Genomic DNA, 14,391 nt, shown 5'->3' with positions numbered 1-14,391 from the left:
CTACAGACCAGTTTTTTTTTTTTAATCCTTATGGGCCATACACACTATTATTTTCTGAAGACTTTTTCCTTTAGACTTAAAAACCATATAATATGATAAAACACTTTCAATTTGTATGCAATCTGGCAGGCCCTTGCACTACATAGAAAAGGTAAATCTGAAGGAAAAAGTCTACAGAAAATCTTATAGTGTGTATGGCCCTTTACCCAAGCCAGTAAGGGAAAATCTTCTTTAGCCCAGGTTCACACTGCGGCCGGTTTAAAATCAATTTCAAATCTGCATTTCAGTCTGACTTTGGGGCGATTTCACCGACATCTGTGCGGGTTCCTGCACAGATGTCTATTGAAATCATCCCCAAAGTCACCAAAAGTAGTACAGAACCTTTTTTTGTGAATGGGTGTGGCTCCACAAGGTCACCCTTGCACCGATTCAGAGGGTGCAGTTACTTCAGATTTGACGTCAGATTGCACCAATGTGAACCTGGGCATAGAGCTCCTGGTAGTTCATGGTTTCACATTATTTCTTTCACACTATCGTTCCTTTTTGTGCACCCCATTCCTATCTATTTTTATATAGATCTTGCTGAGAGAAATAGCAAATGTGGAACAAGTCATTTTAGGGTTTTTTTTGGAGGACACAAATGACTTGTAAAGAGGCTGTAATAGCAGTTTTATGTAAGCCGTCACTAGTCTCATGAAGAATTTCCACAGTCTCCAACATCTGGCACTTTTCCACTGCAAGTACCGGCTCGGCCCTGCTTGGCCCGGTTTGCTTTTCCACTGCTGGTACTGCATGGTACGGTGTTGGAACGGTTCGGTACGGTATGGTTTGCTTTTCCACTAAAGTAGTACTAAAGTTAAGTGGGTGGGATTCTCTGACCAATCAGTGGCTAGTAGTGACTGCATGCAAAGGATTGTGGGATATGGTACTGGGTATGGTACCTCTTGGAACCACAATCGAGGTGGTACTGTTTTTGAGAGCCGTACCGTTCGGTTCCATGCAGTGGAAAAGCGCCGCTGTAGCGTACCGTACTGAACCGTTCCTACACCATACCATGCGGTACCAGCAGTGGAAAAGCACAAAAGCGAGCCGAACCGTTTGGTTCCAAGCAGTGGAAAAGCGCCATTATAGCATGCTCCATGTCTACAGCCTCTGATAATATTCTGACTATATTTATATTTGTCTTTACTGAAGTACTCCAGTCTGAGTTTTCTGGTGTGCAGGGGATTATGGCAAACTGACTACACATAATTCTACTAGTAGTACTTAAAGTGTAACTCCAATAATACATTCCTTCCTTCCTTCCTTCCTTTTTTTTTTTTTTTTTTATTTAAGAATCAGGATTACAATCTGGCTGTTTATTTTTTTTTATTGCTCTCTGGACTCCCAGTAAGGAACTTCCTTCCTCATTTTTTGTCCTAGGGACTCCCAATGTCACCTCGATGGAGAATGTCTCTAATACAGGAAACGAGAGGGGGGCAATAAAATCTGACAGAGCATATTCCCCCTTTCTAAGCTGTATACAACTAACACAAAAATGGCTCCATGTGTAAGGCCTCAGTCACATGGGAGCACTGATCAGTACACCTGTGCAGAGGGCTGTTTACACCTGTCTGGTAGGCACAGGTGGTCTGTGCAGCCCAGCTTGTTCAAATTAATGACGGGCAGATGGCCACATGGTCTTCACATGCACAACTGGCTTGTATTTATGTGGCACCAATGCATGGCTCAGAACATAGACTGCATTTGGAGCCTTTGCATTAAACCTGCAACAAAGACACTGGAGGGGCATTCTCTGTGTCTGTTACAGCTTTATGGCATGGGAACAAAAGGGCATTTAACAGCAGATCAATGTGACATAGCTATGGCTTTACTTTTTAGAGCTGGCTGAAAAAAAAAAATCCTTTTCTGGTTTCTTGAATCATCTACTGTGTGTTAACATCGCAACGGTGTTCCCTGCTTTCCCACAGGGTGGCAAATTCCCTCTACACGGTACATGTGCTTTCCAATAACCTGTTACTTGGCAGCACAGTTTTTGTAGCTTCAGCTTTTGGCTCAAGATAAAGCTCAGGATAGGTTAGTACGGTTTACCTGGGCAATAAATATTGGTATGCCTGCCTTTACACGCACGTGAATTTTAATGGCATCTCAGTCTTAAGCTTGGTACACACTATACAATTTTCTTTAGATTTTTTTTCCTTTAGATTTACCAAAATCATATAATATGAGGTCAGACCTAAACATTTTCAATTTATATGCAACCAGGCAGGCCTGTGCACTACATAGTTGAAGGCAAATCTAAAGGAAATCTACCAACAAAAGTTGTATAGTGGGACTGTGTATCCAGCTTTAGTCTGTAGGGTTTGATATTGAGTTGACCCACCCTTTGCAGCTATAACACCTTCAACTCTTCTGGGAAGGCTGTCCACAAGGTTTCAAAGTGTGTCTATGGGAATGTTTGCCCATTCTTGTAGAAGCGCATTTGTGAGGTAAGGCACTGTTGTTGGAGAGAAGGCCTGGCTTGCAATTCAGCCCAAAGGTGTTTTATTCAGGTGGAGGTCAGGACTCCCACCCCAAACTCGCTCATCCATGTCTGTATGGACCTTGCTTTGTGAACTTGTCCATATTATTTGGTGGAGGGGGAATTATGGTGTGGGGTTGTGTTTTAAGGGGTTGGGATTGCCCCCTTAGTTCCAGGGAAGGGAACTCTTAAGGCATCCGCATACCAAGACATTTTGGATAATTTCATGCTCCCAACTTTGTGGGAACAGTTTGTTGATGGCCCCTTCCTGTTCCAACATCAATATGCACCAGTGCACAAAGCAAGGTCCATAAAGACATGGATGAGAGAGTTTGGGGTAAAGGAACTTGACTGGCCTGCACAGAGTCCTGACCTTAACCCGATAGAACACCTTTGGAATGAAAGAGAAAAAGTTAAAGAGAAGTATGGCTTTTTTAATAAAACAAATAATATACTCCTCTAGGTGGATGCAGCATCGATCCAATGTTTTATCTGTTCCCTGCCAGCTCTGTAGTGAGAACTGAGCAATCAAACACCGCTCAGTTCTTTCCCTCTGCTCTGAGCAGAGAGCTGTGACTGTCAGACAGCGGATCTCTGCTCTCCCTTCCACAGCACTGAGCTGTGAAAGGGGCAGTGACGTCAGCGAACCGCAAACTGCACTCCTGTGATCCTTAGAAGTACAGCCAAAAAAAGTTTTGGCTATGCTTCTTTAACCCAACGTTAGCTGAATCTGGCTGACAAGAGTGCACTTAGTTCTATAGGAGAAGTACGGCCAAAAGATCTTTGGACATACTTCTCCTTTAAAGGTTCAAGCTCTGATTTTAGTACAGTTGCAGGGTTTGCTGAATAGTAGGAACAGTTCATTTATTTTTACTGTTTGTTGTTGATCTGCAAATTCTGTGCTTTTATTTTCTTCAGAAACCAAATCTCATCCTCAATGTTGATGGTCTTATTGGTGTTGCATTTGTTGATCTACTAAGGAACTGTGGCTCTTTCACTAGGTAAGATATTTTGAAAACCTAAAGAGAAGGCAAGACTTAACCTCACGTTTGATGACTAAAATAGTTTTAATATTGTTTTTTATGCAATTTATACATTTTTAGTGCTCACTGATGAGTTTTTTCACACACGCACACACATTTACTGGTGGTCATACACAGTAGTGATCGACCGATATCGTTTTTTGTCGCCGATACCGATATTTTGGCCAATGCATATCGTATCAGCCGATATTTTCGTACAAAAATTGTTTTATTTTTTTATTTGACAGGTACTCGTGTGGAGGGATCTGGGGGTCTAAAAGACCCCAAACCCCTCTTCTGCACTTTGTTCTTCAGCCAAGTTTGGCTGTTTTGAATGCTGCAATTTTTTTGAATCTCATGACATTACTTCCAGGTTTTTACACGGAGACCCGATCAGAGCCGAATGCGGCTTTGATTGGGTCTTCAGCGGCCGTGCAGGCTGGTTGCCCGGGTCTCCCGGTGGGACGGGAGACCCGGCGAGCCGTGGGGGGGGGGTGTCCCCTTTCCTTCCCTTCCCTTTCCTTTCCTTCTCATTCCTTTCCTTCGCATCCCTTTCCTTCCCTTTCCTTCCCTTCCCTTTCCTTCCCTTCCCTTTCCTTTGCATCCCTTCCCTTTCCTTTGCATCCCTTTCCTTTGCATCCCTTTCCTTTGCATCCCTTTCCTTTCCTTCGCATCCCTTTCCTTTGCATCCCTTTCCTTCGCATCCCTTTCCTTTGCATCCCTTTCCTTCGCATCCCTTTCCTTTGCATCCCTTTCCTTTGCATCCCTTTCCTTCGCATCCCTTTCCTTTGCATCCCTTTCCTTCGCATCCCTTTCCTTTGCATCCCTTTCCTTTGCATCCCTTTCCTTTGCATCCCTTTCCTTCGCATCCCTTTCCTTCGCATCCCTTTCCTTCGCATCCCTTTCCTTCGCATCCCTTTCCTTCGCATCCCTTTTCCTTTTCCTTTTCCTTTCCTTCCCCTTTCCTTCCCTTCCCGCTCCTTGTAATGACAGCCGAGCAGCTTCTCAGCCGCATCGGTTGTCATTACAAGACAGCCGACCGTCGGCTATGGACGCCGGTACCGGGGTAATGCCTCTAGCTTCAGGCATCACTCCGGTACAAGCAATTTCTGAAATATCGGTGATATCGGTCACTTTGGTGGCCGATTCCGATATATATCAGGGAAAGTGCATATCGGCCCTTGATATATCGGCTTTGCCGATCTCTAATACACAGGGCAGCTTGACAACCGACTTTCGGTCACAGAAAAGACGAAATTGCTCAATGCAATCAAATGGCAACAATCAAAACTATTGAGGGGACTGTTGTTGAGGATCCCCGTGTTAGAGTCCTGATGACTACACAGGCTATCAAGATATCGGTTAACTCAGTTGTTTGTCTGTCACAGCTTTTACAAAACAACTAAGATTATTAAATAATTAAGCTGATTGTTGAATTCAAATACTGTAGATATTTAAGTGATTCAACTTGTGCACGATATATCAATGCAAATTCTAACAGACTAATTTGTTTTGTCTAATTAGAGAGGAAGCTGATGAATATATAGAAATTGGAGCCCTGAATGGGGTATTCGTACTGGGCAGGAGCATGGGATTTATCGGTAAGTGAGAGGTTACCCATCCTTATCTTGAGATGTCCAAATATAGGTAATCTCCCTAATTAAGGGACATCAACTGTAACACACGAAATAAAAAACTTTGGCTGGAGGTGACTTTTAAATCCGCTTCTGTTAAAACCTATGGATTTTCATGGCTTTATTTCTATAGTAATTTTATTTATTTATTTACAGGACATTATTTGGACCAAAAGAGGCTGAAGCAAGGATTGTACCGGCATCCTTGGGATGATATCTCCTATGTGCTGCCTGAACACATGACTATGTAAAAACTTGAAGAACACTCCGCCTAGAATACTTAATAAGTGGTTGGCACACTATTCAAACACTTTCTGGTGTGCAGGCAATCCTAGCAATGCAAATCCAAGCTATAGTATACATTGCTCTTTAATGTCTTAAGGTCATGGTCTGTAGTTTTTTTTTTTTTGTCCTGTTTATTTCTCTTCATGTTTGTTTTTTTTAAATCTTTCATTACCCCAGATTCCTGGTTAATATGATGCATCTTTTTTTAATATGTGTAGATATTTACATCCAAAGTAAATTGTATTGACAGCTGTATTTATTAAACGGAAACGGCATTACTTACAGTGTTATCTTCATTTGTTTACTTTCGTTTTTTTGTTTTTTTTAATACGGGTTTATACAATAAGGAAGTAGGCGACTTTGAAGGATACTAGTATACAAATAACGACCACATCAGCATTGCACTATAAGAATCAGAGATGGCCCTATTCAGAGGACAGTGCTACCTATAAAACAGTGCACTTAGTGCCGGTTCACACTGCAGCGGCACGACTTTGGGGGCGACCTGTGAAGTCGCGTGCACCGCGACTTGCACGGACTTCATAAAATGAATGTATATGCAAGTCGCTCCAGGTCGCCCCGAAGTAGTACTGGAACCTTTTTCTAAGTTGGAGCGACTTGTGTCGCTCCTATTAGAACCGTTCCTGTACTACACAATGGACCGCGACGATCCGCGACTTGTCAGGCTGACAAGTCGTACTAGTGTGAACCGGCACTTATTATGTGTATGTAAACAACAAAACAAACAATCCCTCTGAAAATAAATTATTCAATAACTGCTGTACACTACTTAGTGATTCACCACACTAAGGCCCCTTTCACACATGGGAGTCCATCAGCGGACTCCGTTTTTCTCAGCGGGGGATCAATCCTCCGTTCCCCCGCTGAGCAGGCAGATGGCAGCACAGTCTCCCCGCTGTGTGCGGAGACAGAGCTGTCAGGTCCCCGCTGTTCTCTATAGGGGAATCGGATGAGAACGGACCGCCTGTCCATTCTCTTTCGATCATATCCGATCCGCTGGACAGATGGAAACTAGGGTTTCCATCTGTCCAGATTTGACGGACAGGATCGGATCAGATGTCAGCGGACATGTCTCTGCTGACATCTAATGCCCCATAGAGATGCATGGGGTGTCCGTTCAGATCCGCCTGAAAAACTGACAGGCGGATCTTAACAGTCCGCCTGTGTGAAAGGGGCCTAAAGATACCAAAAGTAATTATAAATACAGTGCAGCGCTACTGACCATAACCAAATCTTGCAACAGTGATGATTAAAAAAAATATATACAGATCTATCCCAAATGTAAACCTATAAACAAAGCTAACTAAGTCTTTCAATCAATATGAACAAACACCATGCTCTTCGCTCTTTCTATTGTTAAATCACAGTGCAATCTCACCATCTGATGATATGCCTGCTTACCTCAAAATAAATATTCAAGGCTTTTCACTATCTATCTTGTTGTTCTCAATGAGTGGATCTCCTTCTCTTCTCATGGGATAGATCACTCCTCAGTACAGACTGTCAGGGCTTTACACTCTCTTTGCTGATTGCTCCCATTAAAATACTGTCCTCCTTTCCACTCCTGGGATCAATTATTCCTTAGCACCGTTATTTCACCACATTTCTTAAAACGCCCCCCTTTTAACCACTTTACCACCAGAGGATTTTGCTGTCTTGCATCCAGGCCACTTTTTGCGATTCGGCACTGTGCGACTTTAACTGACAATTGCGCGGTTGTGCGGCGCTATACCCAAATTAAATTTATGTCCTTTTTTCCCCACAAACAGAGCTTTCTTTTGGTGGTATTTGATCACCTGTGTAATGTTTACTTTTTGCGCTATAAACAAAAAAACAGCGACAATTTTGAAAAAATAACAATATTTTTCACATTTTTTTTATATTAAATTCCCCCCCAAAAAAAAGGTAAAAATCGAATTTTTTTAACATTTTAGGCCAATTTGTTTTCTGCTACATATTTTTGGTAAAAAAATTAGCAATAAGCTAAAGTATTTTGATTGGTTCGCGCAAAAGTTATTGCAGCTACTAACTATGGGAAAGATATTTATGTCATTTTTATTGTTTTTTTTTAGTAATGGCTTGGATCTGCAATTTTTATTTTTTTTTGCGGGACTGCGACATTGCGGCGGACAAATTGGACCCCTAACTGACATTTTTGACACTTTTGGGGGGTACCAGTGACATTACTACAGTAATCAGTGCTATATATATGCACTGTTACTGTAATAATGACACTGGCAGGGAAGGGGTTAACTTTATTGGTGATCAAGGGGTTAAATGTATGCCTGGTGCTTACTGACATGTGTGGGGGGAGGGAATTGTGTGACACAGGCACAGATCGCAGGTTCAGCTATGCTGAATCCTGTAATCTGTCCCTGCCTGTCACATAGGAGATCCGCTTGCTTTGTTTAAACAAGCAGGCGGATCTCCACACTCGATCCCCGATGATCGGGGAAGGGCGGCGGTGATCACCACCTCTCCTCCCCTGGCCTGACTCCCGCTGTGTCTGAATACAGCAGAAGCGAGCCTCCGGTGGCGCACGTGCGCCGCCGAGAAGGGGAGGAGTCCAGCGACGTAGGTCTACCTCGCTGGACGATAACGAGCCACTTTGCCGCAGTACCAGCCCAGTGAGCGGTCGGCAAGTGGTTAATGAAAAACAACGAATGCATAGATATAGTCGATTCATCAATGTCAGTTCAATAATTGAATTCGAAAAACACACCACTCAATCCAATATCCGGGAGATTTATCAGTGTCCCAAACAAACAAAATGTGAAGCGGTGCCCAGGTGAATTAAACACATGCCTCTTACAAGATGTTTCTAATCTCAAGCTGATTGGACACAGCACGTGTTAGTAAGGGGCAGGCATGCCTCAAACCCGGAAGAAAGGCAGCAACGTACAGGTATGCCACCCGGCCTGGACCTGCCGCCTGTTGGCAGTACAACTACTTTGGGCGGGCGGCAAGTGGTTAAAGCAGAACTTTACTCACAACAATTTGATAACAATTAATGTTCTTTAACAAAAGAACATACATTCCACAATAATATTTAACCTACCCAAATTAGTGTGTGCTGTAAATTCTCTTTGGTATTGCACCTATTCTTGCTGGTGGCCGCCATTTTGTTGAAACCCAGGGCAGTCACTACCTTACTGAAAGCGGTAGTAAAATCCCATGTTTATCTTGTACGGCATTTAATAGAGCTGCTTTGCGGCTGTGACTCCCATGTGGAACCCATGAGCCCAGAAAGAAGACGGGGTGAAGATGGATTCCCTGTCAGTGGTGACAGTGCGTTGCTGGAGGGATCTGTTTTTTAGGGAAAGTGTCATAATTTGCTAGTTTGCATGCATACTAGCACAATATGATATGAACCTGTGGGGGGACCATTTTTTATTTTTTTTTTCAATGTGTTTTAAGCCTCGTACACACGCACCGATTGTTGGCCGACCGATCGGCCGCCTTTTGTCCAGTGTTGTTGTGTTGGTTGAAATGTGCTCTAGACTGCACACGGATTTTGTCGGCCAACAACAACCAACTGCAGAAGTGAGGTCATGTTCTGGTTTACTTTCTGTGTGTTTTTTCTTCTCTGAGCATGCCCAGTCTTGCTCCTCACATTTTTGTCTGCCAAAATCTGTACTGACTGAAGAACAATCGGCTGTTCTGGTGACGGCCAACAAATATTTTATAGCATGCACACCAGATTTTGTTCGGCCGAAAAGTCGCAGTCGGTTGTCTGATACTAACAAGCCGACAATCGGCCGATCGGACGTTGGCCGAAAATTCACAGCCAACAACCGGTGCGTGTGTACGAGGCTTTACTATGGCTTGAACATTCTCCCCCTCTCCTTAGCCCGGCCATACATGAATCAAAATTCAACTGGTTCAGAGGGGACTGGCGGAATTTTGATCCACCTATGGGTAGACTGGTTGTCCACTATTATGTTTGCTTTTCTTGTTGTCATCAATAGCTCACTGTGCTGCAAGGCAAGTGTCCTAGCTGGTGACCTGTGAAAGTATTGTTAATGTTATCTCTATTTATGCTTTAAACATTTTCTCTATCGCTCATTGACAGACGTAGTCTTCTTGATTCTCAAGAGCTGGGTTATGTTGTCTCCGCAGGAGTAGGACTAGGCAGAATGACAAAACGTTCTGGCTCCACCCTAGGGGCAGTCCCTGAGGGTATATCCTCCCTCTCTCTGCTACAGGGAATCAGTTTTTTTCTGTCTAGTCAGGAGTAAGGACCTAAGTTCCTTGCTGGGATCTTTTGATCCTGGCAAGACTTTTTTTCTTTAAGAAAAAGACATTTTTTAGGTAGTTTTCTCCAGTGTTTTTTTCCTGTGAGATCTTCAAGCAAAAATGCCGGACTGGGCGACACTTGTGGTCACCCCAGCCGGCCTACGAGCGCGCGCAGACCATGGCATTGCGCTTGGTCGGCCGCGACATATTCAAGTAAGTATGCGGGGCCGGGCGACGGGCTGGATGTTGAGATCCAGTGGTCACCCCGGTTTCTGCCTAAGAGCGCGTGCAGACCAGTGCGCTGAGTCGGCCGCGACGGAGTCCCAGTAAAGGGACTGACTTTGCGAGTTAAAAGCTCGCTTGGACGCCAGGTACCAGAGAGTCGAGGCGTCCACAAACCCCCACCCCGGTGGAGAGGGTATTGTGAAGAGAGGGTGCCTGTCGGTTCGGTATGGTGAGTAAACGTTCCCTTTTTTCCTCATTATGAGGCAGTATATATTATGGGCCCCTCCATATATGGTCAGTATATATCTGATACTTACAAGTCCCCCTTGTAATACAGCATGTGTTTGTGGGAAGTGGACTTGGTTCAAGAGCTAACACTCTACCCAACAGACTGTAACATTACAGCAGACATAGGAGGTATAATCCTACCTTATGTGCAGTGTATCTCTGTAGATCCATATGTCACTTCTTAGCAGAGTGCAGGTGGATGTGCTGGGAAGACGATATCGGCGGTCCGCCGCCATTTTGCCGTAGACCGAATGCATGTATGTCCTCAGGTCACGCCGGCCGCCATGTTTTTGGAGTCTTATGTCTCTTCTATGGGGGCGGCCATGTTTTGTGAGCCCAGCTACCTCGTGGAGGGCTGGGAACGCCGGAAGGCGTACACAGGGGGCGGAGCCACGCCTTCTGCCCGGGAAAAAGCAAACAGCTCCTTCCAGTCTGTGTAAGACAGACGCTGACTGCAGTTTGTTGGAAACTGCACTGCATCGGTTGGTGAGCCTTGGGGGTCCCTCTCTCTCTCTCTGGGATCGAGAAGCAGGTACTCTGAGGGGCGCTATTGCGCTAGGGGGAGACACACAAAAAAAAAAAAAAAAAAAGAAAGAGTTTTTTTGTTTTTGCTGGCAAAGGTGTCCTGTATTAACATGGACCCTGCCACTCATGTATCTCCTCCGGATCCCCTCGAGGGGTCTGCGGGATCCTCCAGCACCCCATTGACAATTGAATCTTTGTCAGCTATTATGGAAACTTTTGTGTCCCGGGTTGAAGTGGCTTGTCAGGGACAGGGCGCAAGAAAGCGACCCCCGCCTAACCCCTTATTATCTGAAACTTCGGATTCAGACTCTGAGCCTATTTCTGCAGTTGCAGGTACTTCATCTGGTATTGGTGTCTCGGGTCCTGTCTCTTCAGACAGTGAGGGGAGGATGTTTCGGCATCCGCCATAGCCCGAGAGGAAGCGTTGGTAAACGCACTCATTGTATCTGTTTTAGAGACTTTAAGGTTACAGGGTATTCCATCAGAAATAGCTGAAACTGAGATCCCTTTTGGGACTAAAAAGCGCATCAAAGTGGCGAAGGTTTTTCCATTGCCCAAATGTTTTGGCAATCCAATCGAAGAAGAATGGCGTCTGCCAAAACGCACTTTTAATATTTCTAAACGCATTGACAGGCGTTATCCGTTTGAGGAAACCCTTATTAAAAAATGGACAGAACCACCTGTGGTGGATTCACCTATTGCTAGATTGAATAAAGCCACGGTTATTCCTTTAGAAGACGCTCCGTCTTTTAAAGATCCAGTGGATCGCAAGATAGAAGCTATGTCTCGCACCATGTTTTCCTTGATTGGATCAGCTTTCAGACCAATAATTGCTATTGGTCTGGTTTCGCAGGCTGTAACTGAATGGACCAAGTGGTTACGCCGGGACTTAGAAGAAGTCCCTCAGGCGGTATCAGATTTGTTGGAACAAATGATACAGGGGTTACAGTTTGTATGTGATGCGGCGTTAGACGCCACTCCATTAATGGCGCGAGCATCAGTCTCAGCAGTGGTTCTCAGGCGTACACTGTGGCTAAAAGGTTGGTTAGCCGACCAAGGTTCCAAAAAAGCATTGGCTTATATCCCCTTTTCAGGAGAGCGTCTATTTGGAGCCAACTTAGATGAGATCATTAAGGATCTCACCGGTGGAAAAAGCACCTTTTTACCGCAAAATTTTAAAGGTAGAGGAACTCGTCAAAGACGAGGGCCTTCTTTTTCTGCTCACAAGAGGTTTTTTCGTCCAGCAGGTGAAAAAACTAAGTCCTCCAAAGCTCCTGCAGGAGGCGTCAGGGGTCGTTGGTCGGGCAAGCAAAAGCCCGCCCCCTCCAGACCTGAAGATAAACCATCCAAAGCCTGAAGGTGCGCCCCCACCCATAACTGGGGTGGGGGGACGTCTTCGCCGGTTCCCGGATCCATGGCTTTCCAGAATCCCGGACAAATGGGTTTGCGAAGTCATAAAGTCAGGGTACAAGATCGAGTTTCGATCTCTCCCACCGGCGCGATTCTTCCCTTCCAATATCCGTCTATCCGAGGATCGTTTAGAAGATCTGCGGAGAGCAGTCACAGATTTACTACAACAAGGAGTGGTAGTCCACGTTCCTTGGACAGAACGGTTTCAAGGGTTTTATTCAAACCTGTTTACAATACCCAGGAAAGAGGGCAAAGTGCGTCCAATTCTGGACTTAAGAGCACTCAATTCTTTCGTCAACATAAGAAGATTCAGAATGGAGTCCATTCGCACGGTAGCAGCCTTCCTGCATCCAGGGGATGTCCTAGCGTCCATAGACATCAAGGACGCCTATCTTCACATTCCCATTTTCGCAGGACATCAGCGTTTTCTACGCTTTTCCGTAGAGGAGAACCACTATCAGTTTGTGGCGTTACCTTTCGGTCTTGCCACGGCTCCGCGGGTCTTCACAAAGGTGTTGGCCCCAATGTTGGCACTTCTGCGCCAAAGAGGTATATCGATTCTAGGTTACCTAGACGATCTTCTGCTTCATGCAGAGTCTCCTCAGACCTTGCTACAAAACATAGAAATTACTATGATTTCTTTACAGGAATTCGGGTGGCTGGTGAACCAGCAAAAGTCATTTCTGGTTCCCACCCAGAGGCTCGAATATCTGGGTCTAATTCTAGACACAGTCAGGACAAGAGTTTTTCTTCCGGTAGGGAAACTCCGAAAGATTCAATCAGCAGTCCAGTTGTTACTGTCCAACAGCTGGTCTTCCCTTCGGACTTGCATGAGGGTTCTGGGGTTGATGGTGGCTTCATTCGAAGCAGTCCCATTTGCCCAGTCCCATACCCGAATTCTTCAGCAAGAGATTGTTCTCAGATGGAATCGGAATCCGGAATCCCTGGACAATCAGATACGATTGAGCAAACAGACCAGAGAGTCTCTGGTTTGGTGGCTTCGGTCTCCAATGCTCAGCCAGGGAAAGTCATTTCTGCCAATATATTGGACGATAGTGACCACGGATGCCAGTCTATCCGGATGGGGAGGAATTCTTGGTCAGTTATCTGTCCAGGGACTTTGGTCCCCGGAAGAATCCAGGTTACCGATAAATGTATTGGAACTGAGAGCGATCAGACTTTGTCTGATTCACTGGACCGAGCAGCTCCAGGGCAGCCCGGTTCGGATCCAGTCGGACAATGCCACGGCAGTGGCTTATGTCAATCATCAGGGGGGCACCAAGAGTGTCCGAGCGGCCAAAGAAGTGGCTTGCATTCTTCGCTGGGCGGAACGATTTGTTCCAGCAATCTCTGCGGTGTTCATTCCGGGGGTGGAGAATTGGCAGGCAGATTATCTCAGCCGTCAGACCCTGGATCAGGGGGAATGGTCCCTCCATCCAGACGTTTTCCACCAGTTGTGCCTACGGTGGGGCACCCCGGATGTGGATCTGTTGGCATCACGATTCAACAGGAAAGTTCAGAGATTCGTGGCTCGCTCCCGTGATCCTCTAGCAGAAACCGCAGACGCACTGATCGCCCCGTGGGGGCAATACCAGCTAATATATGCCTTCCCTCCTCTCGCGTTACTGCCAAGACTTCTTCGCAGGGTAGAGGAGGAAGGAATCCCAGTAATCCTGGTAGCTCCGGACTGGCCTCGTCGAGCTTGGTACGCCGACATGGTCAGACTGGTGGCGGACGTCCCATGGAGACTTCCTCTCAGGGAGGATCTACTGTCTCAGGGACCGATCTTCCATCCTGCTTTACGATCGCTGGCTTTAACGGCCTGGCTATTGAGACCCAGGTGCTGAAGGACAAAGGTTTGTCAGCTTCAGTTATTCCTACTCTAGTTGAAGCAAGGAAAGCGACCTCCAGAAAGATTTATCATCGCACATGGAAGTCCTACATTGCATGGTGTGAACCTTTGGGGTTCCGTCCTCGGTCTTATTCGATTAGTCGAATATTGGCTTTTCTGCAACAAGGGGTTGAGCAGAAACTGGCCTTGAGTACTATCAAGGGTCAGGTCTCAGCATTAGCCATCTTCTTTCAGAAGCCTTTGGCTACTCATTCCTTGGTGCGGAATTTCATCCAGGGGGTGCGACATCTGGCTCCGCCAGTGCACGCGCCGTTACCCCCCTGGGATCTTAATTTAGTGTTGTCGGTTCTTCAGAAACCTCCCTTTGAAGAT

The 14,391-nt window shown here is 45.6% G+C and overlaps 1 protein-coding gene across 1 annotated transcript in view; it reads left to right on the top strand.

Moving 5' to 3' along the window:
- ACLY (ATP citrate lyase) overlaps positions 1-5,740 on the top strand; it is a 139,662-nt gene extending 133,922 nt beyond the window's left edge. Inside the window, exons 27-29 of the mRNA XM_082271448.1 lie at positions 3,440-3,522; positions 5,068-5,144; positions 5,334-5,740. Coding sequence (XP_082127574.1) covers positions 3,440-3,522; positions 5,068-5,144; positions 5,334-5,428 — 255 coding nt within the window. The 3' untranslated portion in view covers positions 5,429-5,740. The remainder of the gene's footprint in view (positions 1-3,439; positions 3,523-5,067; positions 5,145-5,333) is intronic.
- Positions 5,741-14,391: the final 8,651 nt, after the last annotated feature.

This window comes from Pelophylax lessonae (assembly GCF_965119305.1).
Source record: "Pelophylax lessonae genome assembly, chromosome: 11".
Taxonomy (NCBI): domain Eukaryota; kingdom Metazoa; phylum Chordata; class Amphibia; order Anura; family Ranidae; genus Pelophylax; species Pelophylax lessonae.
Note: the sequence above shows the minus strand (reverse complement) of the source record. Positions and strands in the feature narration are given on the sequence as shown.